Source organism: Toxotes jaculatrix, chromosome 13, assembly GCF_017976425.1.
Source record: "Toxotes jaculatrix isolate fToxJac2 chromosome 13, fToxJac2.pri, whole genome shotgun sequence".
Lineage (NCBI taxonomy): Eukaryota > Metazoa > Chordata > Actinopteri > Toxotidae > Toxotes > Toxotes jaculatrix.
Window position 1 is genome coordinate 13,914,296 of NC_054406.1, and position 21,132 is coordinate 13,935,427.

The window sequence follows — 21,132 nt, forward strand, 5'->3', positions numbered from 1 at the left end:
CGGTCTAAGGGAACGGCTATCAGCTGCTGGCCATGCCACCAGTCTCTCTTTGTGCCTGTTAACATTAAAGTTCTTGAGTCTTGTTGTTTTTACAGATAAGCATTGACAACCAAACATGTCTAAAATTCAACATGGCCAGCATTGTGACAGTAACTGTATTTAAATGTAGGAGGAGGATACTGATTGTTTGTTTGTTTCCATGTAGTCTTGCCTCTCGATGTATACCTATTGGGTTAAAAGTGGAGGTTAAAGATTGTATTTATTAAAGTTCCTGAAATGCTAATATGCATCATGAGACTGTCAAGGGCAGTCTCCTTCTGTTCGTAATGGAAACGTAATCTGAAAGTGCTAAGAATATTGGGATATTACATAAAGTTTACAGATTTGTTTCAGATACTTAAGGACATGTACTGTTCAGCAGAAATTTGAACTGAAATGCAAAAAAAAAATTTTTTTTTCTTAACATGTCTTGATGTATAGTATACCAATGATTAAACTGACAAGGCCTTAATTTGCATTTGATAAGTGTTTTGGTTACTGAGTGTGCACATGATCCACAGATGAACATTATCATAACAAAATGTTTTTAAGAGGCAACCATTCCATGTTTTAAATTAATATTGAATAATTAGTTTCAAGTAAAATTCTGCTTAACCCCTTTCATTTTAAGTACTTAAGAGTTTTGGAAAGACTATATACTACCTCATGCTTTAGTTCGTGTTTTTGATTTTGGCTGAATGGAAAAAAAAAACAGCGCCCTTTCAGAGGGGAACTTATGTGCACTCATTGACTCCAAATCCTCCATTTTTAAGATGGGCCTAAACAATCCCATTTCTGAAACAATGAAAATACAATCACAAACTCTATTTAACAGGACTGAATGTGTTTGGATGTTGCTTTTTTATATATTTGAGAGTTGAATTATTAAGGCACACTGCTTTATACAGTCAGCAGAGCGACTGAGTTAAATGGAGAAAAGCGCATAAGGTAGTTAATAGTGTGATTCATGAAGTATTTTCCCCCCTAGTCCCTTACAAAATTTGTATTTAATTTCCCAGTTTGACCAAGAGTTTACTTTGCTGTTTATATAAATGCTTAGGGAATTTCAAATACTTTTGCAGGCGTTGTTCTTTCTGATTAAAAAAATAAATAAATAAACACAGTCTCTCTCTCTCTTCTTCCTCCGTCTGTGTGCAACTGCTTTGGGAGCCCGGCCCTCCTGTTTGAAACCCTCACTGCAAAACGCGTTGTCCTTCCAGGCTCCCGTAGAAGACCAACGATATTAACTGAGCTTTTGGCGCTCGTCCTGCTGAGCTGCAGACAAGGGAGAAAGAGGTGGCAGACCGCGTGGTAAGGAGACATCACTGAAGCGATTCCTGTTGTTTTTAGGGTATGTATGGAGATTCATGTTAAATGCTGCAGTACTTAGCGTAAATTCGACCCAGCCTAACGATAGCTTTGTTTAAGAGTGGGGCCAAGGAGCGGGTAACTCGGTTTGCTAGAGAGGGCTGAGGCATAACCTTACACCAGCAGTATTAGCTAGCTATATTATTGCCTTCATACATGTGTACATTGTCGGTGTATGCTAACGTACCTCACAGTATCCTGCAGTGTTACGGCTACAATAACGTCAGCTAGCTAATAGCAGCAGTGTTGTAGTTTTATCCCTGGGCCTTTGAAGGTAATTTGAGCGCTTTTTTTTTTGGCTAGCCTGACGTTAACCTAAATTAGCTTCATCAAAATTGCTGATGTAAAATCACTAACTGATGTTATAGGTTGTTTCTTCACACCACTCAGCGTTGCACTGCAGGTGGCAAAGTAAAGTAAAGGAAATGTTTCTCTATCTCCCAGGCCTGACATTATTTCAGCTACAGTTAGCACGCTGGCTAATCTGCCTAACGTTGTGAATTGGCTAGTTTTGAGTAATGCATTGCACAGCGCTCGGCTAACTGATTTTGTTTCTGCAACTTAACCATGTAATAGTATTGCTTTGTACACGTTGGCGCGTTTGTGTACGTTACCGGGGACACCTTAGTGACCATAACGCCAGCTACAACAATACGCTCGTCTATGGCTCCTTTACCTGTGGCAGATTTGGGTCATGCTGGTCACGTGTTTTATTTCCATCAGCTCTAATGTGGATAAGAGCAGTACCTTTTCATGCACATTTATATGACTTTATATGACACTGCACAAACTGATCAGTTGAAATGTTCAAACTCCTCCTTGTTTTTAGAGCACAACATGGGCAAGAAGCAGAACACCAAGGGAAAGAAGGATGCACAGGAGACACAGGAGGAACCTGAGGAATTTGTTGTGGAAAAAGTATTGGACCAGCGTATTGTCAATGGGAAAGTAGAATTCTTCTTGAAGTGGAAAGGATTTACAGAGTGAGTTGCCTGGGACACCTGCCCCCCCAAACCCCTGCTGAACTGGAAGTGCTTCCCTGGTATGGGGTTGTGCTATGCTTTTGTCCATAATCATTGTGGTTGAATGAAGAAGCTTCAGTCCTTCATACAAGCTTGTTTTTAAAGTTAACTATATTATTTGCATTTTCATTGATGGCAGGTCTGTGTCTTGAGATGCAAATGATGATCCTCTTCCTTTTTCTGCAGTGCTGACAATACATGGGAGCCAGAGGAGAACCTGGATTGTCCAGAGCTGATTTCAGCCTTTCTGGAATCACAGAAGAACGTTACAGAGAAGCCTGCTCCTGTTAAGAGGAAGGCATCAACAGATGAGCCAGAGACTGAAGCAAAGAAGAAAGATGTGGTCAGTTCACCTCTCCAACCAGCACTTTACATATCACACTAGTTGTATCTGTCAGTGGGAATACTTCATGTGATTATTATGTCTCAAAATACAGGAAAATATAAATGATAAAATACCATGTGTAAACACTGCCTTGCCGCCCACTCTTGGATTAAGCCTGCAATCAAACATTCCTGGGAGTCTCAAAATCAAAATTGTCCAATGTCCTCTGGGGAAAGAAAATACATGAATTACTCCTCCAGTTTCTTACATGTGCTGATGTGCTCTGTTTGTCATTATTTACAGGCCGAGAAACCGCGTGGCTTTGCTAGGAACCTCGAACCGGAACGGATCATTGGCGCAACGGACAGTAGTGGAGAGTTGATGTTCTTGATGAAATGGTGAGTGCAGAAGGAAATAAATCCTTGATGTCCAAACAGCTCAACCTGTCTCTTGTATTGTATATGCTGCATTTGAGACATTTAATATCTTGGCTCTGTAGTATCCCCCAGAGATACATGAAATGCACATTTAGCTTTATATTCTTGCTCTGAAAGAATTGCCCTTCAATATAAACCAATAAAAAAACAAATGGATTTGTCGAGGAGAAGGGTCCACAGTTGCTGTAATTTCCCTTCACTCTTTGGCCTTTTCTTTAGGAAAGACTCAGATGAAGCAGACTTGGTCCCAGCCCGTGAGGCAAACACTCGCTGCCCTCAGGTGGTCATTTCTTTCTATGAGGAGAGACTGACATGGCATTCCTGTCCAGAGGATGAAGCTCAGTAGTACTTTCCAATGGTCCCTGCAGTCCTTTGCACCACCTATGCCCTTCTCCTCAGGACTGAGTTTTCCTCTCTGGCTTGCCTTCTAGTTTTAGCTATCTTAGTTATTTTTGAAGATGTTTCAAGACTCAAATCATATGGCAGTCAAAGAGCGCTATGTTCTTGTACATATTAGCAGAAGTGATTATAAGAAAACAGGTGATGGTGTTGTGATGTGTAATGCAAGAAGTCTTCCAGTATAATTATGATTTATGTTATGGCAGTTTAGAAACATTAATAGAAACCAGCACTGCCTATATTCATACCTGGTCAAATTTTGTAAATTCTTAATGGCTACTTTGGTTTGTTAAGCTGTCAAACACCTCTTGTATTACCATCTCAGTTTCATGTAAGATGCTGTTTGTTCTGGGGGTGTTTTTTCACACTAGTTGTGATGTTTTGGTCTAAAAGTGCATTTTGTATACTTTGTCTGTAAATATTATTTGACGTTCTAATAAAGGTTTTATGTGGCCAGATTCTACTGCTTAGTTTTTATGGTTCCAAGGAAATATGCATGAAGAACTGAAAATTAAAGTACATAAAACTGTAAAAGTTAATCTATTTCTTTGAAAACTTGGTTTTGTTTTGTTCTAAATACATTGCCGAAAGCTGGAAATGTTGACTAATCTGAGCTTTTATGTTGATAGTAATGACTGAAATGTGGACGTTGGGCTGGTGCCAGAAAGAACAGTGAAGCCTACAGTAATGGCAATATTCCAAAACTTTTGTTTCTGACCACAGTTAGAACAGCATTTTTCAGCTACCCCCTAAGGAGTTCGCAGTAATATGACCATGTCTCTCTTTACCTTTACTCTTTTTGATTTTAAATGTAGGACTTTGTTTTTGTTACAGCATTTTTCCCATGTAGCTTTTGTGCTTATACTTGAGTAAATCATTTCCACCCCGGCCAATCCATGGTGACACATTTTAATATCATTAAAGCTCAGTATCTCTCCACTACTAACAAACAGCTGAGATCTACAGTGATGGGCCATGTCGCCAGATGGCATGGCTACCTCTGCTGTGCTGTGGAGAACGGCCTCATGACTGGCATTAGGATATGGGACATGGACTTTGGATCTTTGCGCATTAGTGCAGATGGTGTTTCTATGGCAACTCACACAATTTGTGGTTTCCATGGAAAAATCCCTTATGAAACATCCTTAAACAGCCAAAGTCATACAGTTTGACAGTTTGCAATGAATTTCTTCCAAAATGTTACAAAACAGGATCTAAATAAGCCTTTTGTTATCCCAATAGGTTCATGTGCCAAAAGTGCTGATAAAGGAAAAGCTATTCAAATCTGTTTATTTTCTTCAATCAAGACTTGAATCCTGTCAAGAAATAATCAAGAATGTCAACATAAATACAAATCTACCTATTTTACCAAAAGTTATCTTCATATCATTCTTCTTCTGAAACAAAAACACAACATTACAAAGGCCCTTATGGGGTTGATAAGGACGGTAAATTCTGTGTGTGTGCATGTGTATGTTTTCTAAAGAAAGCAAATGTAACTGAGATGCAGGGACATCAAGAGAACAGGTTCATGTAAACACTTTTTCTGAGGAAAAGATGGAAGATTAGACAAATAAAAGTAAAGCAGGTATTCTCACATTTCATTGGCCACTTTAAATCTGAATGATCTTGATTAAGTCAAAGCTTTAATCAGTGCAGAACAGTCAATACTTGTATGCAAATCTCCTCAGACCTCTCACAAGTTCACAACACACACCTATGCATATATCTACAATGACAATAAGAGTTAACCCATTATCAAACACTTTAAATTGTGCATTTTCTGAAAATATAATTGGGTTTTCTTCATGTTGCTGCTTGGCATGCCATAGCTTACAAATGACTCTATTTCACAATATACCATTTGGCAGGTTTGGGATGTTAACATAATGTATAATAACTTTTTTCCTTTTTTTTATTGTCAAGATGAGTGAAGAAAAGGTTTTTGTGTGAACATCCCTGACTGCACTATCAAGACATCATCTGTGGCTTTGTGTGTGTATAGCACATGATGGTTGTCTATAGTTAAGATCATAGAGCAGTTTACTGAGTCAGCATTTTCCCTCAGCGTGTCTTGAGTGGCACTTATCGGCCACATCCAGCCAATCAAATTATCTGGAGGTTTCAAACCAAATAAAAATTACTGTTGCTCTACAGTCACTCATCACAGGTTGAAATGGAACAGGGGCAACTGAGACAGTCATTATCTGCTGATGTCTCCCAAAGTAAAGATACCTTTATATGCAAATTAGCAGACCTTTGCCTCCCTTCAACGCCTATACCCATGGTAGATTGAGTATTTATTTAAGGTCAGGTCTCACTAATTGTGTTTTTCTTCTCACTGGCTGGACTGAATCTTGAAACAGACTTCTGAGGGCACAGGTAAGAGTTGAAAAAATGCTTCTTTCGTACAGTTCCTACAAGAAGAAATGGACTGACTTCAGGGCTAATTTGAAGCATTTTGTGTTAAAAAAAAAAAAAAAAAAAAAAAAGTCAAGCTATGGAATCTAAAGTTGTAATGCAGACAACAATAAAGCTCTGCAAACCATAACATTCACAACTATCACAGCATCACTGGCGAATTTAGTATCTTGACTTACTCGTCACCCGTGGGAGGTGCTTAGGACCTCGGTGCATTGTGGACTGGGCGGTAGCCCGCAACCTGGGCCCGGACTGAGAGTGGCAGGTGATGACATGACATGAGTTACTTGTATTATTCGCGGTGATAGTTTAACCATCCTCGCGTTCCACTTCCTCACCATCAGTACGTCTCCTCCCACCAGGTGAGTCGCTTTAATCCATTTAAACGAATCCCACCCCTTGAATTAGGGACATGTGTGCACTGAGGCTGCAGCCAACACAGTTCTCTCAAGAGGGAGCTCAGGCCTTTTTTTTTTTTTTTTTTTTTTTTTTTTTTTAATATCTTTTTATTTTGTGTTTTGCGTATACTTCGTGGCTGCGTGGCCTCCCCTGGGCAGAAAGGCAAACAGGGACGTGAGCAAACTTCGAGGCAGAGGTCACACTGAGTAATTACAGCAGCACTTGAGTCCGAGCAGAGCTGAGCCTCGAGCCAGATCAACGATCTGCTCCTGGTTGTTCACCGGATCGCTGCTCGGGAAGTTAAGAAGGGAAAAGGTAGGATCAGTCTAGAGCTAAAACTAAAACTTCATGCATTTAGTCGTATATTTACTTATTTTTTTTTTTTGCCAAAAAATTTATTTTAGTTGGTACAGACGTCGTGCAGTGGCGGATTCGTTTCTTCTTTTTCCCCTGTAAACTTCAGAGCTTCAAATCATTTTGACTTGGCCTGTTATTAATTTGTGAAAATGTCTTCAGCAGGATTTTAATAATTGGAATGGACAGTGGATTAAATCATTTTTAACTTGCTTTTACATAGTTTGTATGGAATGGTAGTTGTTAATGGTTGGATGGTTGGTCGGTTTTTCTGGTTTGGATTTCTTTTTCTTTTCTTTTTTTTTTTCTTAGTTGTCATACCGTTGCAGTTTAAAAACAAAAAAGAGACCAAGAAATGAATACCTCAACTTTTATTCAGGTGATCAATATAGGCACGTTCTACTGTTGTGAAGGCCTTGTTTCTGCCCTGCCTTATGATCCTGGATCAGCCTGAAAATGACATAATTCTGTGTTCATACATCACTGATTTAGTGTGCTAACTGTGTGTAATTGCAGCCTAAAGCAAAGTATAATGATTGTATTATGCAGTCCATAGTGGTTAAGAAATAATGGAAGTTGCTACATTGAGAATTCACTTACAGCATCCTGTTGACTCCATTTGACCTGAGGAGACTGTGTGGAATTTATTGATTTTCCTTAAACAGCACTGATATTTTTTTTTCTTTTTGTTTTAAGCCTAGAAACTTGTAAATCACTGCACAGCACTGCTGCCATAAACCAACAAAATACTGTCATGAACCAGAACATGCAGCCTGCAGTACATTACAGGGTATATCCAGTTAGACTAGTTTACGTGTGATTTCACATGATGTTTTTTTCAGGGAGTCAGTGGAGTTTTTCTCAGAGTCACCCACTGATTTAATCTCAGGACTTTGTTTTCAAACATTGTTTATACGGACTGATTTGCTCTGCTTGGACTTGAGGCTTGTAAATGACATGTGTCCCATTAGCGTGCAAAGGGGCAGATGATCCAGCGGTGTTGCTGAAGCCTTTCGATATGCCTGTCATGTGAGCTCAGCGAATTGGCCAAGAGCTGGCTGTATTTCTGCCTGTAGTGTGCCAGAAAAGGCTTTCTTGTTGTTTGTAGCTGTGGCGTGTGAGTCCGTATTAAGGTGTTTGGAGCCAAGATTTCCCACTTGCAAGCGAAATCCTCCTCCATTGCCCTTTGTTCCCCTTTATGCTACATCAGCTCCAAATGTTTGCTCCTTTGCTCTTTCGAGTCCTTAAGGTTTTAATTTCCAACCAGGCCTCTGCCGTACAAAGCAAATCTTACACTGAAACAGTGGACTTTGGCTGTTTTTTAGAATGAAACACAATAGTTTAACTGACCTGTTATTTTCAAATGCTCATTTGCTACCACCGACTGTAGAATTTTGGAACTGAAATAACACGGTTGCAAATTGCGACAGATCGCTGTCTTTCTAGGCAACAGACACTTGATTTGTTTCTGTTTCTTGCAGGTTTGTGTACACATTATGGACAGTATGCTTGACAATCTCGCAAAAACTGTAAGTGGTCATGCATGTTCCTTCACACTGTATCTCCTCCTGTTTTTGTCTTTTAATTTTGCACTTAGAAGACAAAAATAGTGCCAATTGTTTCTGACATATTGATGTCCCATGGTGTTTTCATTTAAAACACATGGATGCATCTTTACAACCCCTCTTTGAAGTAATGGAAGCTTGGTTTTGAATCTTGCAGGAGTTCATTAGCATTTGTGTTCGGGATCCAAGGCTACATAAAGATGACCTCTGGCACACACATGTCGACTACGAGATCTGTTTACAGGTAGGTGCCACCTGGGGGGGGGGTTTAGATTTTCTTTTTAGGTAATAATTGTCTTAAAGAATGTCTTTAAGCTTGCTCTTTAAAGTCCACTGAACTGATATCTCTGTTTGTAGACCAATAGCATGTGTTTTCGAAAGAAGACTTCCTGTGTAAGGAGGCGTTACAGTGAGTTTGTTTGGCTGCGTCATTGTCTGGAACAGAATGCTCTGATCATGTATGTTCTCCAGTTTCTTCCCCAGATATTTAAGCACAGAGCTGGCAGTTAATCAGTTACCCCCAGCTAAAACTAAAGCAGTCTAATAATACAACAGCCCTCCAACAAATCCTCCTTGCTAACATTCAACTTGTTTTGAGGTTGTTTTAGGAAGGTGTTGATTCAGCAGTATGAAAGTTTGGAGGTTGTAATTTGTGATGCTGTTGAATTGCACTGAATTATACAGAGAGGTGTTTGTGTTTTGTCATCAACAAAATAAATCAACACATCTCTGCAACAGCTTCAACACAAACTGAACATTATTGCAGGATTGTTGCATTAGATGGTATAAGTTGTAGCTAGCTGTAACTAATGAACTGCCAACTCAGCGTATTGTTTCACATGTGGTAGTTGACTTTAATGAGATTTTCATTGTTTTTTGACTTCTACCATGCAATATTTTTTTTCTCTATGTGAATTTTCTTTGATGTTCTCCTGTCCAGAGAATTACCTAAGTTGCCGCCCTGGAACCCTTTCTTCAGTCTGAGGAACACAGAGCAAGTCTCTCAGCGGATGAAGGGCCTGGAAGAGTTTTTGGAAAGGTGAGTTGCTCTGCAGCTAAAGCGATAGCAGCAATGAAAATAATAACATTACCATCCCTCTAAACTCCCCATCAAATGTGTTTATCTGATAGAGGCAAGTGTTTTGCTTGAAACTCACCTTAAATATGTTTATCCTAACACTACTTTAACTATCTTTGTCTTTGCTCTGTGTTTCGTATGTCTCATTTAATATCCTTTCCTCTCTAGTGTTCTTCATACACCGTTATTATTATCAGACAGTCGGCTCCATCTGTTCCTCCAGTCAGACCTCAGCATGACAAAGATTGAGAAGTGTGCTCGTGGTAAGACCAGGTACACAGTGGCCGAAGCCATACAGCGTTCCCGCAGGGATCACATCAGTAGATTAGAGGACAAGGGCTCCTGTGACTCTGACTGTGAAAGGTACGAGCGAGGTTTGACAGAAATGTTTGCATTAAAGAACAGTTTTCAGTGTGTAATGCTGGGTTCACCCCTTTCACCCCTTCCCCTCTCACAGCAGTTCTTCGTCGTCGGGCTTGGGACTAAGCGTGGACACTCCAATGCGGGGTAGCCCACTCCCCTTCTTTGGGTCCTCTGACAGAGACCCAGAGCTGTACAGCTGTCTTTCAGAATCCCCCACCACACTCATTGAGCCCTGATGCACAGCAGTACTGTACTGTACTTCCACCTCCCTTTCTCTTTGGACATTGAAGTGACTCTCTGTGGAGCTCTTTCTTTTCTTAGTTAACTTCCAAAGATCAAAAAAACTTTCTTTTACTTTTGTTAATTTCATTACAACCCTTAAATGTTTGTTTTAATAATTTACCTTAGTTTTTTTTTTTTTTATTAAATCAAAGCCTTAGTCATTTAATTTAGTGTGTACTTAAAAAAAGAAGTTTCATATTTTAAAAAATGTATAAATCTACATTTGTAATTGTGAATTCTTAAATATTTCCTATGTATATATTTTTATCAGCACTGAAGCTGTACTGTGGTTAGCAAGGGATGCGTTTTGAATTGTCGACAGGTTTTTTAGAAAAATATTTGAGAATACTTTTATGATTTGTTAATGGATGAATAAATTGTCTTTTTTGAAGAACAACAGACTTGTCTTAAACATACCATGTATTGCTGAATTTGGCTTTTGGCTCTACCATGTGACATGCAACTTTTTGATGTGTACAGTGATGTGTACAGTGCAACAGTCATGCACTCTTCTAACAGCCCAGTAGAGGGAGTGTAGACTTCATAGGACCTCCAGTTCCTGAGTGTATACAGTAGTGGGATGTTGGTCCACAGTGCTGATAAAGTTGATTCAGACTGTGGCTCATGTGCACATTATTGATGTGCCTAATTTGAAAGATTGGTGTCTAGTATTCATCTTTAGAATCAAAATTGAAAGAACGTACCGGAGTAAAGTGAATGTGCTATGCCTGTGTGTAACACTGGTGAATTACATTCACATTCACGGTCACAATCATTCACTGTGCACTCTTGTGTACACTTTTACATAGGTGCAGTTGCACAAAACTGACCATGTGCCTCCTGTGACATGAAAACACAGGACCTTAAACCTTCATATACAATGTGAGTATCTACACTGAGTGGCCACTTTATTAGTAATGCCTGTTCTAATACAACAGCTCAGCCATGAATATACAGGTTTTGGTTGAAACTGCCAAAGAGGTATTAGTGTGGTTGTAGTTTGCAATGATTTGATTTGAACTGGACTGCATTATACTGATGAGATATTGGGGGAAGATCATCATCATTAGATACAGCTAAAACTAGTACAGTCTACCTCCTACCTTCATAAAGGTTACACTGTTCCCTTTTATTGAAACTGTTTTAGAAAGCTGGAATCTAGATAGTTGTTAAAGTACGGCACCTGCTATTGAGTGTATGTACATGCTAGATTTAAGCATCCCCAGTCTTGCGATATTGACAAGAAGAGGTCCAGCGCAGGTCACATTTCAGCCCAGTGTCACAGCTTTCCCCAGGTGAGATGGTCTAATTAAAGGAAGACAGCAAATTAATTTAACTATTACAGACTGCTCTTGGGAATCACCTGAAAGAAACAAGACAGCCTCAAACTGTGTGTGTGTATTACAGGGATTTGGGTGGGTGTGGGGATGGGGGGCAGTGTGCGAGTGCAGGACAGCCCTGTAAATTGAAAGCTGATGAAAGAAGCAAAGACTCATTAAAGGAGACAGCAGCTGTCCCCCACCCCCTCCCTGCCTCCTCCACCAACCGCTGGACTGACGTGGGCCGGCCCGACAGTAAACCTGGCCTGTCCCGCGTCTCTGTCCTCTTCTCCTCCTTCCCCTGGATGGTGCTGTCTCCCTTTGCGCACAAGCCATAATGAAGCTGTCAGTGACTTCACACTATACGCCAGCCACTGAGCCACTGTATTCATATGGCAAACAGACCCAGATACATACACACAGTGTCTGAAAACACAGTGACAGCTGTGAACACGAACACACACACATATATATATGCACCCTGGTGGGAACTCTCTAGATGAATGAGCATTTTCGGTTTTCCTCATCCTCTGTCATTTTCAGAGTCACATTGGTTTGTGGTTGGAGCCCTCATCTCTGTTTGCTGTTAAGGCTGACCTTATCAGCGTTCCCCCATGACAGGCATACAGCATGACACACACACACACACATGCATTGTTTGGTTCAGAGCCACTCAATTTTCTGACGAAATGAAATGCAACTGCAAGCGGTGGCATCTTGCTTTTGTGTGTGTGTGTGTGTGTGTGTGTATACATGCACGCATCTGCCTTTTTGTAGGGGAGAGCATCTAGCATTTGGATATTGAGTATTCATGGTACATGTCTATTTCAGCTCAGTAATTTATAACTCAATTTCCAGTGTGCATTGATGCGCTTCATACCTCCAAAACACCAAACAAAGCCCAAACCCAATTGTATTTCAAAGCAATTAGGGTGTCCACTGAGTTGTGAACGGACCACGTTGCAGTGGCTCTGGGCCCGTGTGATATTTTTAATTGTTAATTTTCTGTCACATTAGTCAACTTCAGTGGCTCTGGACAGGTGACAGAGCTCCCGTAGGCAACACATAAAATGACACAGAACACATTCTCAGCGTTTTGATGCAGCGTAGTGGATGGTATTTTTATGTGTAAGGGGGAAAAGGTTCTGCTGTATGTGATGAGTTAAATGATGAGATCTTATATCATATTTACAGCTGTTTTATGGCAGGAGTCTTTCTAATGCTTTTCAGTATATGTGGCGGCCGTCAATATTAGTATTAGTTTACGAGTCTAAATTATTAGCTCATTTAGAGTTTCACCTGAAGTCACTGCAGGGAATGACTTCACCTCCTTGACCCTACAAAAGTCAACAATGGCAAAATCCATATGAGCAATTAGCCTGCGTAACTCTCACCCTGCCCCTGCCCTTATTTTGTGTCTTTCCATCATTCTTCCTCTCCACTCTCTCTCATTTTTCAGTTTCCTTCTCTTTCTTTCTCTATAGTCTGCTAAGTTAATTAGCTGTTCTCTTTTGTAGTTGGGTGCTTCTTCTGCTGACTCTGCAGGCCTGGCTGTCTAACTGTTGAGAAAGGAGGCCTGGGTCTCGACCTCGCAGCCGACTCCCCTTCCTCTCTCTACTCTGTCTCTTTTTTGCGCAGGGTGAGGGTGGGAAGGTCAAAGGTTATGACTTGCATTGTATTTGTGATTATTACCTCTAAAGTGCTATTGCACAGAGCATCATTAAAAGTCAATGCATCTTTCTCTCTCTCACCTCCCCACCCCACATTTGCACGCCTAAAACACACACACACACACACACACACACACACACACACACACACACACACACACACACACACACACACACACACACACACACACACACACACACACACACACACACACGCTCATTCTGCACGCACCCCGCACATCACCAGCCATTTAACAGCTAAAATACGACCCGTGTGCAGATAAATGTCACAGGGCCATCTATCTGCGAGTGTTAAAAGTTGGCTAATGGAGATGACATATTAGCGGCCCAAATGACTGCCATAAAAACTCCCACCATACCTTGCAGCGCCGCCCGGCCGCTGTGACTGCAACAGGATATGGCACTGGCACTGCAACAGAAAGAGAGAGCAATTGAGGGTGATGTCATCTGGATGGACTTCTTTTGATTCAATAAATTCTCTGGGTTCAGTTCTCTGAAAAAGTGACTTGGGGAATAATGACTGTAAGATAAATGTTGCATATTTACAGAGGGCAACGCAGTGCAATTCTGTGTTATACACACTCTACATAACACCAGTGATGTAATGATAATGACCTCTCACCTTTGAACTTTCACAGAGTAGTTGGTCAGAAATCATGATCGAGGTCAGCCTCATGTTGATGTTTGTGCAGGTCAATAGCGAAGCTGTCTTTATAGTCAATATCCTGCTCCAATCTTAGGTGAAGATCCTCCACAGGTATGTGCTCACCTCCTCTCCTCCTCCTTCATCCCTCCTATCTCTTTATTAATTACCCTTCTCTATCCATGCGTGTCTTTCTCTCTCTGAGTGAATGGAGCAGTTGTAATTGCTTCTCTCTGGAGCAGTTAGAAGGGCCACAAAGGAACCGTATAGAAACCACATTTGCATTCAAGATGAGCTGAGATGGAGAGGAGGGAGGGAGCGCTGCCCTCCTGCCCTACACTGAGCAGCTCCACTTACAGTCTCTCTCTCCCTCTTTCTCTCTTTCCCTCCCTCCTTCTCTCATCTATTGTCTCCCTCTCTCCATCCCTCCCTCCACCTTATCTACTCCCACCACCCCCACCTCCTCCCTTTCGCAGCATGGGTCCCCTTGCATTGTCTTTCCAGAGAGTTCCAAGGTCGATGGGAGCTTGCTCATCAGAGCAGGGTATTGTACACTTAGTGCTGGTGTGGACGAGCTAGTTTGTGTGAGGGTGTGTGTGCATGGTCCTGCATGTGTGTGTGTTTGTGCATGTCCTGAGGCTTGCATATGTGAGCATATATGTGTGGAAACATGTGGGTGTACATGGAGTGTCTGTGTGTGTATGTGTGCGTGTCTGTGTGCGTGTGGCAGTATTTCTAATGGCTGGTAAAAAGGGGTGAAGGAGGGGAGGCTGTAATTAATAACTCAAAACCTCAGAATTGCAATTTTTTATAACCCCCAATATCTCACCACCTCTCACACCTATGTCATCACTCTCACTCACTCCCTTGGAGCACACACACATACACGCACACACACACACAGACACACACACACACACACACTCCAAGGCTCCTGAGGGCTCTTCTTTTCCAGCTTGATAAGCATTTCTCGTTTGTTTCAGCGTTTTGATCAATACAGTTAAAACGCAAAACCAAGCATAATTAGGTCTGAGATGGCTCCCACTGTGACTGAATAGGCTTCACCTAGGGAGGTGCTCACCATTATCATCATCACTCTATGCGTGTGTGTGTGTGTTCAAACCACACACAGCGGGATCTAATAGAATTGACAAAGTGCACATCGGGGCGTAGATTAAAGGAGAACTCTGAGCTATAGGTTGATTTTAGCAGGTGATTGAGTCGCCCATTCACCCTGCTTTCCCTCACCTCCATCTTCATACCCATAATCATTTAGACAACCTTTACAATGCATCTCTGCCAGCAGGTTCATTTCAATATGTTATAGGCCACCTCAATCATTTTTATTGGTTTATTTACTCAGAACGATACATAGATGGGGACTGAAGAGATCATAAATTGCCCACAATTACCATTATACACAGTGAAGTGACTCTCCTTTGTACTATAATCCAGGCTGAAAACCTTTGTAAAATCCATCTTAGACAGTGAAGAAGGACAGCTTCAGGTACTTGGTGCACATTTTCTCTCGCATCCATTGCATTTACCCCTCATTAATACAAAAATAAACCTTAGAGGAGCTCCACATATATCAATTTTGTGATCAAAATTCATCCTTTGATGCCCCGAAAGTATGAAAGTCCTTGTCTGCAGAGGCATTATCCTTCTATCACCAGGGACTTCTAGGGCTGGTGTACACTTTTTTAAATGACATTGTTTTTTTTGTTTTTTTACAAAAATTACATTATTATATCTTCCTTCATGTAGCAGTTACATCAGTAATAACAAAATATAGAACTATCACATCTCCTTTTTCATCCTGCCTTTGCACATGTGAATAGCTGTAGCTGACATTCCTATTATCCTTTATCTCTTTCTTCTCTTTTAGGATAAAAAAAATAGAAGAAGAAGAAGAGCAGTTTGTCTCCAGGGTCACTGCCAACGCTTACAGAGAAATGTGAGCAAGGGCAGATGACGGAGACAGGGTTATGTCAACACAGACTGGAGTTTCAGCTGAACTGTCCCTTTAAAGTCAGAGTTGGGGAGAAGAGGTCTCAATTCTGATCACGAGTGTGTGTGTATGTTTGGAGGGTTGCACAGGTGTGTATGAGAGAGAGAGAGGGAGAAATAGAGTGAGATCCAAACTGCTGCTATTTGTGGGGATAATTTCAGAGCAGAGGCATATGTTGTGCATGTACAAGCAATCTGTGTGTATTTGTGCATTCGTGTGTGTGTGTGTGTGTGGGGGGGGGGGGGGGGGGGGTGATGGTGAGGATGCGGGGCAGGAGGAGGATTTAGACCCATCATAAAGGAATTCTCCCCCTCAGCTCGTAGCTCATCCCGACACTTTTATGCCTTTTTATTTTCAGGCCCATTGCAGCCAAGCCCAGAGATGTGATTTATGCTGCCTGGCAGCATGGGCACTGCAGCAAGAAAGACAGATGGAAGGAGGGAGGAGAGGAGAGGAGGAGGAGGGGAGGGAGGAGGAGGAGGAGGAGGAGGAGAGGGGTTCGCGGGAGTTGCTGAGGGAAAGAGGGGAAGGGGTGTGTGTCGATCGTGGGAGGTAATAAAAAAGGAGAGATGAGGAGGACAGGGTCAGTAGAAAAAGAGGAGAGGCAGAAGGAAGAGAGTTGAGAAATTCAAAAGGAGAGAGGGAGGAAACAAAAAATCTCCTTGCTTTTGAGGCGGGGAGCTCTCCTCTCATCTCCCTATCCTCCTTGCTTCCTCTCTGCCACATCTTCACCTCTACATCTCTCTCTCTCTAATGAGTTATTGGCCCTGTCTGACTCAGGAAGAGAAGCCCCATCTCTCCACCACACTGGCGCCCTGACAGGCTAAATCACCCTCCTTCCCCAACCTTCCACCACCACAACCCCCATTCCTCTATTTCTCCTCCCCCCCAGGCGACCGGGACACTCCTCCTCCTCCTCCTCACCCTGCTTGCCTCATGCCTGCCTGAGGTGTGTGAAATATTCATGGCGCTCCCATTGATTGGGATGCGAGGTATTGGGAGCGGGGAGGGGGTAAGCATTTGACAGGCTCAGGTCTGAGGCTACGAAGAAGACGAGGAGGCCGCCGCCCACAAAGAGACAGCTCACTTACAGGGTACATGGAAGGGGTGGAGAGGGAGGTGGGTGCAGGAGACAGGCAAGACACAGGTGGTGGACAGAGGTGGCAGGGTTGTGAAGTGGGAGGCAGGTGAAAGCCAGAAAGGAAAGGAGAGGATCTTGATGTTGAATGCAGGTGCATGCTTTGGATAAGCGTGTGTGTGTGTGTGTGTGTCTGACACCTGCCTGCCAGTGTGGCGGTTGTGCTGTCTCTGAGCTGTAACATCTCTCTCTGTCACCCAGCCGCCTGAGAGGAGATGAGCTGCCATGCTGACTGTCATTCATCCATCACAAAAGACAGAACACACCCTCACATTCAGAGGGACACACACACACACACATTCTCCCTGGGATGCAAAGCTAAACACACTTTTCTGCCTTCATCTAAATTTCCACTTATATAAAGCACTTTTTTTGGTCTCTTTTGATACATTTTTAGTGGTGCAGGGTGCAGCACCGCACACTATTGTTATTCTCGTTTTTTTTACACCCAGAATTTCGGTTCGTAACTCATCCCACACTGTTGAGCGCACACCAGCAAATTATACATCAAATGTGCGGCTCCCATAGAGAATGAATGAGACGAGGTCAAAAAAAGTGTCAAAAAAGTTGCAATTTTTCAGTGTTTTTCAAACATTAACTGCTCTGGCATACTTTCACCTAGAAACACCGTTCAAACTTTAAAATGTAGACACAAGTCTTGTGTAGTTTTTGAACGGAGAGCCTTTAATGATCATGAGTGATTTTGGAAAAATTCAGAGTTTACAATGGGTGTGTATTGCAGAATATTCCAGGCTAGACTGGGAGCTTAGAGTGTAGAGGATTTTAAAAAAGTCTCAGAAATGTTTTCCTTACATGATGACTATAGCCACACATTTTACTCTACAACAGTGATATTCTCCAACTTTGTAGCCACACTTGTCTTCTTTCTCACAATGTGTTTACTTTATCGGTAGGATTTACAGTTTTTGAATAGTCTGCCTTTTACCGACATGAGTCGCTCTCATCTGCTCCTTTGACTCCAATGTAAACCAAGAAGAGGATTTTTGGAGAAAAGCAGAAAATACTCTTTTTTAACTTGCCGTATTTTCCACATTTTTGACACTAGGACCAAAAGAAAAACATTACTGTGTTCCTTAAGGTCTCGTGGCGTTGACAGTGAAATTTGTTTGGCGATATCGTGTTTGGTTTTTGAATAAATAGCAGTAGTTTGACAGGCCTGAATCGGCTGATAATGAATCTGTCGGAGCAGCTGTGAGGTGCTCCGAAAATTTCCCAAAGGCAAAACATCAGCGTACAAGAAAACAAGAGAAAACAAAGTCCTGTGAGGATTCCAGTGTCCTGACACGGTGCAGGTACATTAGATCCATTCATAGGATCAGACAGATTATTACTGTGATTAGCAGTGATACCAGTAGTCATACTAATTGCAGTAAAAGTCAAATATAAAATAGATAAAAATAGTAACAGTAGCAGATTTAGTGGTCAACAATTGCAATTGCAGCAAGTGCAATGAAAGGGAAAAATGTAAACATGTTATTGTTTCTGAACAAAAACCTTTAAATCTGTGGCTCTAAACATGGGGACAGGAACCAAAATGGGACCTTAGCCAAAGGTCGTGAATGACAGCCAATAGTAGTTTTTGCTTTTGTTTAGTTATTTGCACTTTTTTTATTTGCCCTCGTCTGTTAAAAACTGAACAAAAATCTTAACTGAAAAAGTAAAATTAAAAATTTTACTTAAAAGTATTTTTTTGCTACTTTAAACTAATTGAAAAATCACAAAATCATTCAATGATCATAAAAATTAAAATGTTCAATTTTCATTCAAGTTTGCATATTGCATTCACTTCATAAATTATGACGCATTGCTCCACCCTACACTAAAGTAGATAAGCTGCTAATGGCATCAGCAGTACTGACCCTGTGTTTACTTGGTATTGGATCATACCAAATTTTGCAGTATGGCACACCCCTATTGGTTTCTCTGTTTTGTTTCGTAATACATGGCCTGTGATATTATGGTCTGACTCAATTATCATTGGCCAATCATTAGCCAATCAGAGATGACGACCCACCTGGTTGTTAGAAGGGTGGGACTTAAAAGGGGCAGGTGAATGCCGCGCGAACGCTAGAAACAGGTAGACACGGAGACGCTGGTTGTGAGTTTATTCAGATCTGTGAAATACTGTTGTTCATCAGGTGAAGACCCGGGACTTTTGAGTCAAAGTGTGACCTGATAAAACCTGATAAAACCGGACACTGAGCCGTGTGGTGGAGCTGGTTTCAGCTCGTAGATCACGGTACCACTGCGACCACCAGGCGCTGCACCGAGTCCGCCATTACCACGCCGGTTTGGAGGAGAGGAGAGCGCATGTGCGGAACGCAGACTTCCACCGAGTTTCTGAGTGAGTATGGAGACAGTGCGAGCACACTGAGGGAAACAGACCAGGTGTATCAGCCTGTGAATCTCTGTTCTTCAGATGCTGCAACAGAGGCGCCCGGGACCTGTCCACCCTGTGAGCCACAGACGACACTTTGTGCACACGCTCGCGCACACAGCCTCCGTGCGTGTGTCTCCATCGCACCGCTCACCTTGGACAGACGGCTTGGAAACGGCTGTCTGGACTTTCTACGAAAAGTGAGTACACACAACATTTTAATCCACGATTTCAGACGAGCCCCAACGAGCACGCCAACGACATGGTTCCGGAAACAGTTTACGGTGCCACGGTGCGCTCGTGCCACCTAGGGTTATGTTTTAAGGTGGAGCTCACCTGCTTCTGTAGTAAATATTCCCTCAGTCTTGGTGGTTTGATATATTTAAATTCTGGACCGTGATGTTGTTAATGTGGTAAAGATAAAGGCTGAATATGGCATGCGGGACAGCGCAGCCACACAGAGATAATTAGGCCTCAGAGACCTCCTCACTTCAGGTTAGTAAACCCTCAGTTCACCTCCCACGTGCCCAGGGTATCAGGGGCCTGTAAGTTCTCAGAGTTTTACCCACATAAACCTTTATTAGTTATATTAGAGTCCAGAACTGCAGGTCACGTGCACGCAGACTGTGGCTGTCTGGAGCGCACCTGCTGCTTTGGCTCACAGGTGCAGCAGCGGCCTGGGTGAAGGTGAACCTGAGGGCTGTGGTTCTCTCTGAGTGAAGCTCGGATGGTAAAATACCGTCATCAGTTTGACCAGTGTTGATTTTCCGTTTTACTCGTTGAGCAGAATTTAATCAAACTATTTAAAGAGTGTGAAACGCTGCTCAGTGAAGAGAACGTGCTGAACTGATGTCCACAGAGTGTGAGTGTTGGACAGGATCAGTCTACCCTGTGTCTTCACAGGTGAACTGGCTCTGACCTGCAGACTCAGACTGAGCTGTTTCTTCTTCTTTCAGGTCCACAAACAGATCAGCATGAGAAGAAAACAGCTAATTGTAAGTTAAGTTTTTATTCTGCTGCTGGGGTGTGTGTGCGCGTGTGTCTCTCTTGCACACGCACGCACACACACACACGCATGCACGCACACACGCACGCACGCACACACACACACACACATACACACACGGGGCCACTGTGCCAATCTGTCTCACCCTCTTTTTCTTTCTGTCTCACACACTGCCACCATGCCATAATTATTTGTCCGCCCGACCGTTTGCCCGTCTGTCACTCTCTCTCCCTTGCACTCTAACCCTCTCTCAGCATTGTAGCATCGATTTTGACCACGTGGGATCAAGATGCTATACGAGATATGAGTTTAATTTCTTTGATGCTGCGATGTCTGGCTGCCGTGCCATAACTTTTCCTCCTACAGAATTTGTTCCGGTCCATCCAATATGGCTGCCATCGATTGCTCTCTCTCTCTATCAGTCTGTTGGTCGGGCGGTTTGTTTGTTTGATTATTGTTTGCTTGTTTGATTATTGTTTGCTTGTTTGATTATTGTTTGCTCGTCGATTTTGACTACGTTGGATGAAGAGGCTATACGAGGTATGCGACTTTCAGTTTTTTGATGCTGGGATGTCTGGCCGCCGTGCCATAACTTTTCCTCCTACAGAATTTGTTCCTGTCCATCCTTCCATCGTGGCTGCTGTCCGTCCATCCATCCACTTTTATTTTGAGTCTTCAAGAGGTACGTGGTATCAGGTGTTTGCTCAGCCACTGTGCCATCACTTTACATTGTCTCGGCTGCTGTGCCAGTCTCTGTCCTTCTGTCTCTCTCTGTCTCACACACACATACACACAGACTCACACTCACACCTCTGTCTCGCTACCTCCCTCTAATCAGCCTGCTCGGAGTTCATCTGGGGGCCCAGCATTGTGG

At 42.4% G+C, this 21,132-nt stretch overlaps 2 protein-coding genes across 6 annotated transcripts; both read left to right on the forward strand.

Moving 5' to 3' along the window:
* Nucleotides 1-71: 71 nt before the first annotated feature.
* Nucleotides 72-4,048, forward strand: cbx3a (chromobox homolog 3a (HP1 gamma homolog, Drosophila)). 2 transcript variants are annotated; one of them, XM_041053201.1, is made up of 5 exons: nucleotides 72-1,390; nucleotides 2,237-2,390; nucleotides 2,616-2,772; nucleotides 3,058-3,152; nucleotides 3,411-4,048. In XM_041053201.1, the coding sequence occupies exons 2-5, from the start codon at nucleotides 2,245-2,247 to the stop codon at nucleotides 3,535-3,537; spliced, it is 525 nt and encodes a 174-aa protein (XP_040909135.1). In that variant the 5' UTR covers nucleotides 72-1,390; nucleotides 2,237-2,244; the 3' UTR covers nucleotides 3,538-4,048. The 2 variants fall into 2 exon arrangements, with proteins under 2 accessions (XP_040909135.1, XP_040909136.1); XM_041053202.1 differs by having other exon boundaries at nucleotides 72-1,350.
* Nucleotides 4,049-6,237: 2,189 nt separating this feature from the next.
* snx10a (sorting nexin 10a) lies at nucleotides 6,238-10,348 on the forward strand. 4 transcript variants are annotated; one of them, XM_041053664.1, is made up of 7 exons: nucleotides 6,238-6,373; nucleotides 8,246-8,293; nucleotides 8,487-8,573; nucleotides 8,687-8,787; nucleotides 9,270-9,368; nucleotides 9,576-9,770; nucleotides 9,865-10,348. In XM_041053664.1, exons 2-7 carry the CDS (start codon nucleotides 8,261-8,263, stop codon nucleotides 10,004-10,006), a joined length of 657 nt encoding a protein of 218 aa, XP_040909598.1. In that variant the 5' UTR covers nucleotides 6,238-6,373; nucleotides 8,246-8,260; the 3' UTR covers nucleotides 10,007-10,348. The 4 variants fall into 4 exon arrangements, with proteins under 4 accessions (XP_040909598.1, XP_040909599.1, XP_040909600.1 ...); XM_041053665.1 differs by having other exon boundaries at nucleotides 9,868-10,348; XM_041053666.1 differs by lacking the exon at nucleotides 6,238-6,373 and adding an exon at nucleotides 6,621-6,725.
* Nucleotides 10,349-21,132: the final 10,784 nt, after the last annotated feature.